Source organism: Gasterosteus aculeatus, chromosome 20 (assembly GCF_964276395.1).
Source record: "Gasterosteus aculeatus chromosome 20, fGasAcu3.hap1.1, whole genome shotgun sequence".
Classification (NCBI taxonomy): Eukaryota; Metazoa; Chordata; class Actinopteri; order Perciformes; family Gasterosteidae; genus Gasterosteus; species Gasterosteus aculeatus.
Genome location: NC_135707.1, coordinates 21245242 through 21260600, shown reverse-complemented (window position 1 = coordinate 21260600; position 15359 = coordinate 21245242). Strand labels below are relative to the sequence as shown.

General features: G+C 48.1%; 1 protein-coding gene across 11 annotated transcripts in view; it reads right to left on the bottom strand.

The window, feature by feature from the left end:
• adgrb1a (adhesion G protein-coupled receptor B1a) overlaps window positions 1-15359 on the bottom strand; it is a 120491-nt gene that overhangs the window by 55000 nt on the left and 50132 nt on the right. For 7 of the 11 annotated variants that reach the window (XM_078094118.1, XM_078094122.1, XM_078094113.1 and 4 more), the window contains exons 3-7: window positions 3424-3585; window positions 2828-2932; window positions 1132-1299; window positions 646-825; window positions 34-198 (exon numbers count right to left, since the gene is read on the bottom strand). In XM_078094118.1, coding sequence (XP_077950244.1) covers window positions 34-198; window positions 646-825; window positions 1132-1299; window positions 2828-2932; window positions 3424-3585 — 780 coding nt within the window. The remainder of the gene's footprint in view (window positions 1-33; window positions 199-645; window positions 826-1131; window positions 1300-2827; window positions 2933-3423; window positions 3586-15359) is intronic. The other 4 variants (XM_078094115.1, XM_078094114.1, XM_078094116.1 and 1 more) reach the window with 4 other exon arrangements.

The following is a 15359-nucleotide window of genomic DNA, read 5'->3' as shown; positions in this document are numbered from 1 at the left end:
CCTTTGTAACCAATCATGTACATTCTTTCATACCCGGACACTCCCCGAGGAAGCAGTCCACCGTCTCCAGCCACTCCCCCCTGCACTCGGAGCCTCCGTACGAGGGGCCGTTACACTCCCTGGTTCTCTGCGTGGTCCCGTTGGAGCAGGAGGCGGAGCAGGAGCTCCAGCCGGACCACTCGTTCCACACGCCATCCACTGAGAAGGGTCAGACAGGCAAGCACAATAGACACGTGGTGCATCAGGTGCATATCTATAGATCTATATATGCGTTCTATACGTGCGATATAGAGAAACCTCAGCGTGCCATTGTCGGGGGAAGTGATGTACAGGGCTGCACAAATGAGACTATGGAAGAGTGATGGTCGCCACCACGGCGCTGTGCGCTCTCCTCTTCCACTGAATTTGAGCAGCTTTTCAGCGGTCGGTTGTATTACGCTCAACCGTCTTGTGTCACTTCTGGTTTGAACAAGATGTCGAATTCATGGCTTGAAAAGCGCGGCCCAATCAGTGGGTGGTGTCTGCTATATCAGATCCTCGGAACATAATGTTCTGCTTTTAGGATTAAGACCCTGATAAACACGGGGAGGATCACGTTATTTGCCCCGTTTGACTTCTTTTTAATGTCATGAACGTGTTCCTTACCTGGACACACAGCTATGTTGCAGAATTTGGTCTGTTGCGCTGGGCCGTCGCAGGCATCTCCCCCAAACTGTGGGGGAGCGCAGGTTCTTGTTCGGGCCCTGAAACCTCGGCCACAGGTCGACGAACACAGGCTCCATGGCGACCACTCGTCCCAAGCGCCGTGCACTGCAAGCAGAGCAGCTAGGGTAGGATTTAAAGACGGACAGCCGGCGCCATTAACAGGGCAGAACGTTACCGACAGCCTCGCTGCTGAGCTCTACTGGGCCCCCCTTCTAAGTGGAGGAGTCCCCCTGCCTGTCTGCATGTAGGGGAGCCTGACAGCCCCTTGGTAGTGGGAGGAATAGCAGGCAAAAGGGAGGGGGGGGCAGAAATCAACTTAGGGGGGCTCAAGGGTTTGCTAAGTGCCTGAGCAGGGGAGCAGGTGGGTCGTACATGGGTGAGGCAGGGTCCAGGAGAGGGCTGGGCGAGCGCAGGGGGGGGGCTTACCTGGACAAACGGCAGAGTTGTTGCAAGGTCTCTGCTCGCGCAGTGGCCCACTACACTGGGTGCTGTAGGAGGAGGACACACAGAAACGAGTGCGACTCTGCCAGCCCTCCCCACACGTGGCAGAACACACACTCCACGCTGACCACTCCTCACCTGAAGCTGAGTCTACTGAGGAGGGTGGGGTGGGTAAAGGACAGGAAGGTGGGAGGGAGAAAAGAGAGGGAGAAGGGAAAAGGAGAGGGCCATAACTAATTACCATGCAGGATGCAGCCTCTGTGGGCAGAAGAGGAAGGGGCGTGGTGTGATAAGGGGTGGATGCTAGCCGTGATCAGCACATTTTAGGGGCCGTCTCCTCTTATATATCCAATCGGGTGGATGAGGCTGTCCCATGTCCAAATGTGGCAGGTGGATGACACCCGCCCAATACTGGTGCTCCTTAACGGGCCTCGGTATTCCAAACCACTGCGCGCTGCTCACTTAAACTGGCAATGAGGCACACATCCTGTGCACGGCTGACTGTAAAGAGAGCAGCAGGTCAGGGGAGGCGGCCCCTGAAACGGACCCCAGCTTCTGTTCAGCTCGTCCTCCATCTGTGTGGGTGTGATGTCATATCCCTTGCATTCACTTCCAGGAGAAGTCAATGCCACTGGCTCAGGATATATCAGTGATGTCTTCAATGGCCATGACTGCCGATTGGATGGGTCACTCGACCCATAACAAGGGGAAATTGGGCAGTCACAGCCGGAGGGAAGCAGGGAGAAGAGGGCTAAACAGGAGGTGGGGAATCGATTAGCAAATTAAAGTGATGCTCCACTCAAGAAGTCTCTCTTTGAATCAGGTCTCAGCACCCTGTAGGCCTGACGGTTTGTATGTGAAGTGTGCGGTCAGCCTCCATGCCTGTCACAATGTCACCATGGACTTGTTCTTCAAAGGTCAAAATATCCATAACAGCTGCTCTAGCAACATAGTCACCGTTTTCTCGGTCCACCCGTATACGGCAACAGAGTGCAGATTTGCGTTCTTTGCCTGAGTTCATTGATAAGTTTGCCACCACTTGCCGGTGCATTAAGTACCAAACTGGGTTCGGGACACAATTAGCCTCATTATGTGTCGGAAAACCTCCGGCCTGCCTTAAACGTTGCTTTGGTAACTAACTGTGACAAATGAGCACACACACATATACACACCTGTATACTGCGTATATGCACTGGGTTGCTGGCTGACACCCGTTGCAAAGGTCTTAGCGGAGCAGCTTAGCCAACAGAAGCAGGATGAGACCTTGCACTGGGAGAAGGCTGCACACTTTTGGGAGCAAATCATTTTCTGCGAAAGAAAACCTTCACTCAAAGGAAAAATCTGTTTTCAAACAACAGCTTTTTGTACAAGCTGAATCCTTGCTCCTTCCTTCAGAGGACTTACTGCTGCGTTCAGGTGGAGTATCACTTTAACAGAGAGGGAGGACTCCATTTGTCTTATTGTTTTACAGACAGGACACCGTGGCCTGGTACGATCTCATAGACAACTTCACTTCAGTCAGGGTCCATGTTGGAATTAGTCACCACTTTGACAGATGTTGATAGATGTGTGCATGATTGCGACTGTGCGGTTTAGTGTTGTGCGCTGTGAGTGTAGCGGTGGTCACCCAAGCTGCCACAGTGACTGATGCATGGGCTCCCTCTGCGTCCCGTTGTCTTACCTGTCTGAGGGCTCTGCGGTCCACTGCGCGCCTTGTCTACGTCCTCACGCTTGCGGCTGTCCACTGAGCGAAGCGATTGGCTGCGGGAGAGATGGCGACCGTTGCCTAAAGGGGGTGAGGCAAGGCCGGGGGGGAGGGTCGGGGGGTTAGCAACCAGAGGTCCTTCATGAATGGCTCATGTTGGGGACACAACCGTGACGCGATTGGTCGCCCAGAACAGCATCAGCCAAACTTGGGACTTTTGTAGTGCCGCCTGTGTTAATGTGCTGTGGATCTGTTGTGTAGTTTTATTTGTTGTAGGTCATGAAGAAACACACAAACACATGACAGTGTACCGTTTGACTGCTAGCTAAACAAAGGAGTCAGCTACTTGGTCAATAACCTTTATGGAACATTTCCTGTGTCCTTTTTATTATTATGTCTCATCGATCAAAGTCCCCTTCCAACATGCACTCCTTAAGTCAAAACACTGACTTACAGAGGATGGACACACAAGCAGATGAAAAACGCGTGAAAAGCAAAAACTATTTAACAAACAGCTGCTGCTCATATTAAACCACGTCCCGGCGTCAGCAGGCGGAGACGGACGAGCTCACCGGTGTTGCAGGGCTGGGAGTTGCAGGGCCGGCCCTCCTCCAACACCCCCTCACACACGTACGACTCCTCCGCCGGCGACTGGCATGTCCGGGTGCGGGTTTGAATCCCTCCTCCGCACTGGCTGCTGCACTGCGCCCACTGACCCCACACACTCCAGCCCCCTGCAGACAAACAGAGGGTCTCAGCACAATGTCACAGAATCACGGGTGCGTGGACAGACATATAGTTTCACGTGGGACATCTTGGTTCACACAACAACTGCCCATCGGTTTGAAGACTTCTGTTTCAAAGCCTCAAGCTTGACATTTTGGCCGTCGCCATCTTTACAAGACGAAGTGACCAGAAAAAGTGACACAGGTCAATGTTTGTGGGTCACCAAAATAAAAGCCCACTGACGGGGTTCAGGTTCAGGTGAACATCAATCATTAGCTAGCTCGTGTTTACAATGGCTTAATTTCATTTTCTCATAGACTTCTACAGGACCAGAGGAGTCGCCCCCTGCTGGTCATTAGATAGAATGCATGTGGGGGTTTTCTTATCCCTTAAACAAGCATCACGAAGATCGTTCGGACCGAATAGAAATTCTGATTGTTGTCAAATGTAGATCGTTGAAACGTATTTATTTGCAGTGTGTTTTTAGAATTTCAAACCTGCTGATGGTTTTGGGCTCTTTCAATTTCACAAAGGATAAATAATGCAAACATGAATAAAACATGTTATTTTGTATACTAAAATTGTGCAGTGTGAATGTATTATATGAATTGAAATAACAGAAACATAAAGTGATGTAGCAGGGGGGAGAATGCCTGTGTGCCGACATGAAGAGCAGGTAGAGAGACGCTCTCTCCGTCATGAATGTTTAATGAAAACAGAGGCCCTTTTGCCCCCACGCATGCACACACGCACACCTTCTTAATTACTCTCAAGTCCTTTTAATTTGGGGCTGGGGGGGCGCGGGACGAGGGGGATGAAGGGTCAGACATGCAACACCCTCAAGAGTGAAAGGGCTCAATGTCACTGGGAGTTAAACTACAGATTGAAAAAAGTGTGAGTTATTTCATTTGAGAAATGAGTTGAGACGAGAACACAGTTAACAACTCTTCATTCAGCACGCGAGTGTAAGCTTGTGACAAATTGGGATGGGCAGCACTGACTGGAGGCCCAACCCCCCCACCCGAACAGCAGCAGCCCTCTGGATGGCCAAGCAGGGCCCCGTTCCCCGATCACTTCCAGGATAAGATCAGTCAGGTCTCCTGATCGCCTAGACGGCGTCACACGAGCGATGATGCCGACAAGGGGCCGTTTATTCGTGTGCACAGAGCGCCTGTATGAAGCCGCTGCATGCCGGGCTGTTAGTAAGGAAAGGTACGGACATGTTCATTACAGCCCCTGGCCGTGTCCGAGGAACTGCAACCCGAGAGGGCTGTTATGGAGTTACAGGTAATTGACCTCAATATAGTAATATCTAAAAAAATTACCAACATTTCACCATTTGATGAAAATGCATTTCATTATTATATAAGATCTCATTGGATGATGATGCATATCATGAAGCCTTCTGCCAGCAGGCACATCTGAAGAAATACAATCTGATTGATTAGTGACGAGGCACTTAACATTCCCCAACACACGCGTTATTCCCTCGCAGCGTGTTCCCTGACCCTCACACCTCCCCCCAAAAGGAAAAAGCCTTTGATAGGGAGAATAAAGGGGAGAAACCTCAGGGAGGCCGACAGAGGAGGATCCCCCCCCGGGATGGACAGACTGTGGACATCAGTTCATACAACAGAAATGAATTAAATGTACATATCATGGTCTTGAACTCCTCATATAGATGAGAAAAAAAGGCTCTTCCTTGTAGTTTATTTGCTGTTGAACCGTTGGACTCTTCCCCTTTTGGAGTCGGACGCATACGAGCGATTATCCTGATGACGTCTGGTCCGAACTAACAAGGCAGTTGGGATCAGCCTTTGGGGAACCGAGAGGATTTCATCCATGGGGTTAATTTGACCTGACCGATTGACATTTGATGGACTTGGTGGAAGCACGTGCGCGGCGCAGGGCCCTGCTCTAAAGACACAACGCTGCCATCAGCTCCTGAGACGCCTGCATGGTGTAATGGAGATGTTCACACCAGGTGGGTTCCTGCTGTGAACATCTTATCCCCGAGAAACCGGTCGGAGGGGAACCTCGTGAACGAGTGTCGTAATGCGGAGACGGATTTGGCAACAAGCTGAGTGGAGGTAGATACTGAGGGCTGCCATGGGGCAGAGGTCGGGTTGAGAGGTTTTAGTGGACAGGTTTTTGTTAGTATTTGTACATGTTAGTATGCAGCAATTGGTCAAAATGAAAATCATTTCTGACCTTGATGTCTGCCAGTCGAATAGACGGATTGCTACAACAAATTCATGCTCCCAGCAGGACAAACCATTACGATTGTAATAACCTTCAGCGCTCCTCAGGACAAACTTTACCCGCCTGCCGGTGTGGCGCTCCAGGGACGGTGGAATGATGGCTGATGGACTCCTCTGTGGTGTTTCACCATATGGGTAAATGTAATCTGGATCAACGTGAGGCTTAATGTGTTATTTATTCAATATGGAGGCACATGTTATCAAGTGTAAATCTGTCTGTCGAAGGTTGCTCACGTTCCTGCAAGTCACCAGACGTACGAGTTGTCGCCGTCATGTTAATAGAGGAGGGAGTTGTGAGCTCACGGCAGATGCCGCCCTTTTCACAGTGTGTACTTGTACTTAAGTGATGAACTTAAAACACGCAGAAACAGTACTGGCAGTGTACTGCTTGAGCCGTGTGGTTTCATCGTTTGAGTCACCAGCCAACAAATACGTGTATGAAAAAGGTTTCTTGAGAGCGTTCACAAAGACGTCCCTCCGGCTCTTTTTAATAATGTTCTCATGGCATCATTGGAAACGTGTTCTTTGTGTGCAGCGTAGACAGTGAACATCTGTCAGCATCTGGACCTTGGATGAAGGTCCTCCTACATCCCATTCTGCTGTATGTGGTGGTGCTTGGCTGTTCTCTCGCCCCGCTGGCCCCCACCTCGGTGCTCAAAGGGTCGTTATTGAATATCAGGCCATGTGCATTGAGTTGTGCATAAACAATTTGGTTCCAGAAATGTCCCTAATGGAGGACGTGGTGTACACAGCTATTAGCAATAGAACAGCCCGTCCCTCCTCCACCCCCCTTCCACACCACCTCCCATGCAGCCGACGTGGAACCGCCGCTCCATTGTGACCCCGAGTCCATCATCCCTATTACTGCCACCGTAGTGCTGCCGGGTGACCTTCAGCTCCATCCTGTTCATTGGCAACAAGTATGCTTTATGAATATAGATGGAGACTAACTGCAGTTTGAAGCAAAGCATCTCCCTCTGTCCATTTACAGATCCATTCGTTGTTGGACAGAGACAAAGACTAAATGACAGGCGCTTGGGCCCAATAAGCAGACGGCGTGGTGCGTTGTCACATTACATCTGTGTGATTTAGGGAGTCGGATCAACGCTGCCAGCGGCCTGATTCCACCTGCACAGGTAGAATCCCAAAACTCAGCCGCTCTACTGTGACCTTCAGCTTCTCCAGAGCACGACACGCACATTCCAATGTCTCCGCGCACGTGTTACACGCGTGTGTAATGTGGCCACTTGCATGTGGGCGGAATCAACTTTCAGAAGGTCACCTTCACTGGGAGACTTCAACACGCACACGCACACACACACACACTGAACCACCCAGACACACACACACACACACACACACACTGAACCACCCAGACACACACACACACACACACACACACTGAACCACCCAGACACACACACACACACACACACACACTGAACCACCCAGACACACACACACACACACACACACTGAACCACCCAGACACACACACACACACACACTGAACCACCCAGACACACACACACACACACACACACACTGAACCACCCAGACACACACACACACACACTGAACCACCCAGACACACACACACACACACACACACACACACACACACACTGAACCACCCAGACACACAAACACCCCCCCCCCCCCCACACACACACACACACACACACACTGAACCACCCAGACACACACACACACACACACACACACACACTGAACCACCCAGACACACAAACACCCCCCCCCCCCCCACACACACACACACACACACACACACACACACACTGAACCACCCAGACACACACACACACTGAACCACCCAGACACACACACACACTGAACCACCCAGACACACACACACACACACTGAACCACCCAGACACACAAACACCCCCCCCCCCCCCCCCACACACACACACACACACACACACACACTGAACCACCCAGACACACACACACACTGAACCACCCAGACACACACACACACACACACACACACTGAACCACCCAGACACACACACACACTGAACCACCCAGACACACACACACACACACACACACACTGAACCACCCAGACACACAAACACCCCCCACACACACACACACACACACACTGAACCACCCAGACACACACACACACACACACACACTGAACCACACGCACATAGTTGTTTCCATCACATGCTTCCTTTAAACATAACCCTAAACCAAATGCCTCCACTAATACTTAATAACTTGATGGACTCACACTTCTTACCCGAGAAGAAGGCAGTTGTTCATAATGTCATTGTGTCATGGTGTGTGTGTGTGTGTGTGTGTGTGTGTGTGTCATGGTGTGTGTGTGTGTGTCATGGTGTGTGTGTGTGTGTGTGTGTCATGGTGTGTGTGTGTGTGTGTGTGTGTGTGTGTGTGTGTGTGTGTGTGTGTGTGTGTCATGGTGTGTGTGTGTGTGTCATGGTGTGTGTGTGTGTGTGTGTGTGTGTGTGTGTCATGGTGTGTGTGTGTGTGTGTGTGTGTGCGCGAGCTGCGATGGGGAGAGGATGGCTGAAATATGATGTTGGAGTTGACACCCATTGTGGGGACGCAGCAGAGGACGGGGAGGAAACGTAATAAAGGGGGAGACGAGAGCACTGAAGGAACGGGGTGATTAGTCGGCGCGGCTGAATGAAGGATAAGGCGAGTGCTGACACCCAGAGGACAGAAGCAGTCAACTGCATGTTGGAGATAACGGGCGGTGAAAGGAGGGGGGGGCAGAGGGAGATGAAGGAAGACAGCAACAGACAGAGGGAAGAAACGTTGGGACAGATAAGAGGAGGGGAAATGAAAAGAAGGGGAAATAGAAGGCTTATCCACAGTGTAACAATTCTACATCGATTACAATGCAGAGAAAATATCTTTCCATTTCATCCCAGCGGCGACATATTTTTTGTGTGGAACAATTAAGACCACAAACACACACACCTGTCGAAAGCTGCTGATATAAATCATATTAATGCAGTACTAATTGTATTTTGCTTGCATGCCAACTGTGCTTGGTGCCGGTCCTTCTCCGTAGTCCAGCTGAATAAATGGATGAGTACCAAAAAAGGGCATCGATCGGCCTCTTCCTGTGGAGCAGGGAGCTTAACCTGAGGGTGAACCCGCCCCACAGCCCCCAATCGGCCCCCCTGCCAGGCGCCTGGTGTCATTGCAGCACATCATGGCACCATTCCGCTGAACGATGGAGCCCTAATCCCCAGAACCCACTGAGTCTGCTGTCCGTAGAAAAGACGCCTTCACCATCCACGCTGCCGCCAGAAAGATCACTACAGGTCCAAGACTCTCTCTGGACGTCCTTATTATCACAATACGAACAATATAAAAATGTACTGAAATATATATTAGACCATAATAAATACTACTACAGAATAATATTATAATATAATAGAGAAAAATGGTTGACGCTGAAGCGTGTTTAAAATCATAAATATAATAGCAATATAAACACAATGTAATTATTACCAATGGGAATGGTTGTCAGCTTTATGGAACCAAGACCTTTGATGAACGCCTTGTCCTTGGTTGAATGAAGGGGGGATTTCCTACGGCACCATGAGACACTGAACCCTCCCACTCCGAGCTGCTGGATGAGGCAGCTTCTCACACAATGTCCCTTAGCTGGAGTCATAGTACATCAGGTGCAATGTAGGATGCTGCTGACAGTACGATACAAGCCAATGAGTGCAGGAGGTATTTCTATGGTTTTACATGCTTTACAGCACAGCTTGTCAAAGTAAAATGAACGAGCTTCTGGGCACATCCAAGACACCATTTGCCCAGATCTGCTTGAGGGACTGAAGCTTGTGTTGGCCAATGATTTCATGTCAGCAGCACAGTTCTGCTTGTAGCACTAACAACTTCACTATCCTACATATCCTAAATGATTACTCAAACAGGAGTATCTGGCCAAGGTAAATCGTGTTATGTTCAAATGTTATGTGAAATTTAGGTTTTGGCAAGAAACCTGAAGCTGAACTTAACTTTTCTAAGAATAACTTTTATTAAAACTATTATTCAGTAATATTATTGAGTATGTGGTACTGCCACATTCAGCTACTGGGACTTCCCTACATGAGGCTATTACATTCAAAGTTGGGTGGGGTTGAAAGTGTCCCCTTTGCTGCTGGGACATTTTTGACACTGACTGACATAAACCATGATTGAATGTACGGTAGGAGGGAGCTTTATTCAAAGTCATTGGTCATTCTTGTGGTGTAAACTGTAACTTTGAGTCCCAGACTCAGCGGACTGCTGAATCAGCATGAATCTGTGTCCCCTCTAGAGCCCGATCAGCCAAGGAGACACAAACCATTACACCTCTCACCTCCCACAGCAACAGCGCTTCTGCAGCGCGCTCACCAAAAGCCCATTGTCTATAAATACAGATCATGGTTCCAGGTGCAGGTCAGCCAGCCAGACATTTCAATTCCCAAGATGAATGCCCTGTTTTAGAGGCAGCGATAAGGAAAAGGCTCAAAAGGTTTCTCACCACGGGGATCAGATGCTTTTCGGTCTTTTTTCTGACTGACAGCCCACAGAATGAAGGCACCTTACTGTTTTCTTGCCCGTCTGCTAAAGCCTCCATGCTCCGACGGCAACGCCTGCGTGCCTTTTCCCTGTCAGAAAACACTTGTGCCATTATTTGGGGAGTGTGCGTCAGCGAGGCTGTTCCAGTCTATCTGGACGTCTGTAACAGTTTAAGAAGCCGGGGCTGCTGGAGGATGTTGTTTGCTCCCAGGAACCCTGATGCATTGGGTATCTGCGTTCCTATGGGAACTGGCACCTCCATTTCTATTTCCTCCATGGACCCCCACCCGCTCCCCCTCCCCCCACAGCTATTAAGACAGAGAATCGCCCCCGCTGTGCTCCGGTGTGTCCTTAACTCACTCCACAGTTGATGAATGCGTCATTGTTTTTTTCTCCAAGTTACTTTGGGAAAGGCAGTTAACTCCTCCATTTAAATCCCATACGGCCTGCTACGGTATGTGAGATATATTCAGAACCGTCCAGGGATCGCTAACCTGTGAGCCTCACATCCACTGGTACACACATAGGGATCTGTGAGCAACGTGGTTTAGCCTTCCCACGCTTTAGAGCGCTCTTATGCATCACAGGCCCTCATCTCCCCACACAGTGTGGGATGCGACTGCATTGTGACTCAGAGACAGAGGCAGCGACTGCGAAACGCAGAGAGGTGCATGAGGAGGCGGGAGATTCATCCTGGTGGGCTACGGAAGAAGGGGCTCACGGGTCAGTGTGGTTGATCAGCATAGGGGGGTTAGGGACGTTTTCAGCTCCCACCTCCACTGTGGTTTGCACCTCTTTCAACTAAACCATTTTAACAAAACCTGATTGACGTAGTTCTACGTGTGCATTCCAGCGCACGCATGGCCAAATGTAGTGTGGAGGAGAGAAGCGCAAAGATGGTTTGAACCCCGTCTGGTCCATGTCCCATGTGGATGTGTCCCTGAGTAGGACACCTCACCCCTAACTAATCTACACTGGATTTAGGTATCCTGATAATTAGCAGTTGTCCATATTAAAAAGAAATCGTGGCACAATATAAAAAAATAAATCCTACCATTAAAAGTAACAAAATCAACACTGTGAAATTAAGTTCAGCAGACCAAACCCAATTTGGTATTGTCAGTAGTGAGAGTACCGTGGGAGAATAAGGAAATAATGGTGGTAATAACTTGATAACTAACTGGACTTACACCGAAAGCTTCCGGGATTCAAGTTCCCCTTTATGTTTTCTTTCAGTTGATTTTGCTTACAATGCAAAACATGGCATAGCAGTTTTTACATGGAGCAGGACTATTTCCACCTGACTGGAAAGTGAAGCTGATGAGGAAGTAGCTTAGCACTGCATCATCTCTACCGACCACCAGGGGGCCAATCCTCTGGCCCTATAGAAGTCTATGCGAAAATGACTCTACTTCTGAATTATTCCCAGTCTCAATCTCTAGTTTCAACTCTTCATGTAGTAAATTGTGGTATATGTAGCGTTAAACCGACAGCAGAGTGCGATTTAGGGCGGGGCTAGTGGGATTGATAGTCTTCAAGCATTTTCCCTTTCAAAATTTGTTTTCACCTCATAAAAGTTAATTCCAACATTTTGGTGAAATAAAACCTTTTTTGGAAATAATAAATATGGGAGGTTATCTTACAGTATATCACCTGCACACAAAACAATTTACAAGCCTTCAGATACTGCAGGGGGGGTACCCTTGATCCAGAAGATTACCGCGTGCTTCCATTTCGAGGAAACAACAGGACTGGTCTGCACAGAGCCAACGCCTGGAGGGTGAACTGTGAGGCAGACCTGATCAGCCATTATCAGCGCTGGACCTCACTACTGCTTTGAGGCTTAAATGGGAGTTGGAACGAGATGAGTAGAGGCTGTGGCAGCACAGTGATGCCCATGGTATTCGACTTTAAACTAACATAAACTCTTATAATGACCATTGCCCTGGTGCCATTAATATGGATAAGCAGCTGAAAATAGTCCTCAACATATTCAGCTCAGTGATGAGCATTGTAATGAATTTGAAAACGTAAAAAAATCCCTAAAGTGGCAATGATTAGCTTAGACCACTCAAACTATATATTCATTCATTCATGTGAAACAACGTGGCTGGGGTTCCCCTCACAAAGCGTTGTGTCTTCTGCATGCAGAGCATTCCCTTTCATTGGTATGAATTGGAAGGTCTCTGACGGAATGTTCCACAGCTGAAATCTGTTATGGCACTAAGCGAAGGCCTTTAAAACTGGTGAGATGAACAGGATATTAGAGGAGTCCGCCAGGTTCTTCATGCCGATTGACCTGGCTTGTGCCCTCCCGTCTCTGTGCTGCAGGGGTCGTTAAAGAGAATTCTGCTAACAGCACCAGAACCAGCCAGGCCTTTTCCTGCTATTAAAGAGTATTTAAAAACAGATGAAGTGCTGCGCTGCCGTCTGGTACTTGACGCTCTAGTGCCACACAGGGACCCACCACAGTGGATGAATATTCATTTCTACTTTTAGCATGGTCTGCATTCAGGTCTTTACTTTCGATGCTAACAGGGCTGTCCAACGATAACCTTCCTGCATGAAGACTGATTGCACAGAAATAATAGATGTATAAAACAAATACCTTTGAGTGTAGGAGCTCAGAAGACGGAGCACATCTTAGATGTCCTTTTCACTGTTTGTATTCAATTTCAGTTTTCATTCTCCAAATAGCGCATTATCTTTTTCAGGGGCTGAAATAAAAAGGCAACCCAGAAGGAAATGAAAAGCAAGCACGGGATCATCTCTAGATGTTGGCTTCTGAGTGGAAAAGTCAACACAACCGTCTCCAATGAGTCCTGGAAACCCACAAAGGGAATACAAAAAAGCAAAATAGTGTTTTGTCCGGAGAAAATGCTGAAAATGAGTGTATGTCTATGGTGATATTTCAGTAAAAACATGCCTGACTGTGTGCAGCCACAGGAGGGGATTTCAATACTTGCATTGTCCGATGGACACGGTATCTTTTCCCTGCTGCAGTGGTACCAGAACCAGTGGGACCCATGAAGGCTGAAGGCCGTCTGTTTGCACGTTTTTGGTCATTTAAAAAGAAAAAGAATTACCAGCGCATTGTCAGCGCTAAAAGGAAAGGGCTGGACCAATGACTGCCGTGACGCGTGTAATGACATGGACGTGTATCGGTGAGCAGAGATGTGCAGGTGAAGGTTCTCAAAAGTAGAACCAATCCCACTTAATGAGTGACTTATCTTTATTGAATAACTGATGCTTTTTACTTCTTGTTGTTCAACTCATCCTTCCCCCACCTTTGCTAGACCTCCTTCACTTGACACAGAACACAGGACGGAATTTGGCTGATATCAGCAACCACAGACTCCAAGGATAGATTTTAACCTTCAACAGTCAAATGATCAGAGCATTAAAATCTCATTTATCTCCCAGGTGGAAAGCAGAAGCACAACATCTCACACAAAGATAATTCATCAGAGATCTCTGTGCCGCACTACACTGAGAGTAGAGGAGGATTAGATGGAGCTAAACCCGACAGAAGAAGGTTTACCATCAGTGGAGCCTCTGGGCGGCTCAGCTGCAATAACAGAATGTGTTCTTTGGAAGAGAATCAAATAATTAATTGTAATTTTCATTTGAGATTAGATTGCGCTTTATTATCTTTAGCTGATTTGAAAGCAATGATAAGATACCAAATCAAGTACATGAATGAGAATGCATGAAGAGGCTCAACCTAATCACGCTGTAATGCTGCGACGAGAAATAAATGAGAGTAAATAAATCAATTCAAAGACTGAGAAGAGACGAGCAGCTCCTGGAAGTTCATTTTGAACTCACTGCACGGTCGAGATGCAGAAATAACGTTTCTAACATCGCTCTACTCTTGTGCGTGATCACGTGATCAACATGATCAGTTGATGTCCTCTTCATGCTTAAAAAAGTATCAACCACAAGTAGTTTCTAATATTCGGGATCAATTCCAACTCTTGGTATAAACTACCACAACCCTTTTAGGCTGACCTCATCCTGTTCTCCTCCAGCTAACGGGGCTCTATGAGTTCATTGTGAGATCCTGCATTCGTACTGAGGCCACTTGGGTCGTCACACGCTGGAGCGATGGATTTACAGGCGTCCTGTAGCATCCACAGCACGGTGTTAAGAAAGATTCTGACCGTATTCTAATTCATTGACCCTGAACGGGGGCCGAGGCCACAGCTGTTCGCCGCTCACTGGCCAAGTGGCGAGTTAGCATGTTAGCTCGTTAGCGTGTTAGTTTGTTTGTGGCTGCTAGTGTTCCCATCAGAGGCTCGACAGACTTGCAATAAATCGTTTTTTGATCCAACTTAACTTACGTTGGATTTTCCAAAACCAAAAACCCTCCAAACAGACTGCGCTCCTCTCGTGGGCACAAGTTGTGTTCTGCATCTCTGGTTTATCGTCGTTCCTCCCGTGTCGCTCTTTTCCGTGTTTTCATGTTGCAACAGAGTTACTTCTTGTTGTGTCCTGTACCCAGCATGCAGTTCGGCGGGGTACAATTATTAGTGTTGGTGTCACAAGCTTTCCTGTTGTGGTGTTTGTTGTGGGTTATTCAGTGTGGTATAAAGTTATAACCATGACTCAATCCCACACACCAGAGTAGCTCCGACCGCTGGCTGCTCCGTGTAAGTAAAGGTACGAACATGCACACACTGCTGTACACCACAAAACTAAAAGACCAGCCCTATTTTTAGTAATATTTAAAACATATAAAGAGAACATTTAAGCAATAAGGTACTTTATCGTCAATAATCCACTGTTCAAGGGTGTTGTTGGCAAACCTTATTGCTTTAGGTTGTCTGTGACATTATTAGTAAGTAAATTGTTGCCTTTCAGCACTAAACAAATCCCCGTACTTGGCTGCTACTGACAAACAACATTGGGAACGTTTGTTAGCTTAGCACCAGAAGGTG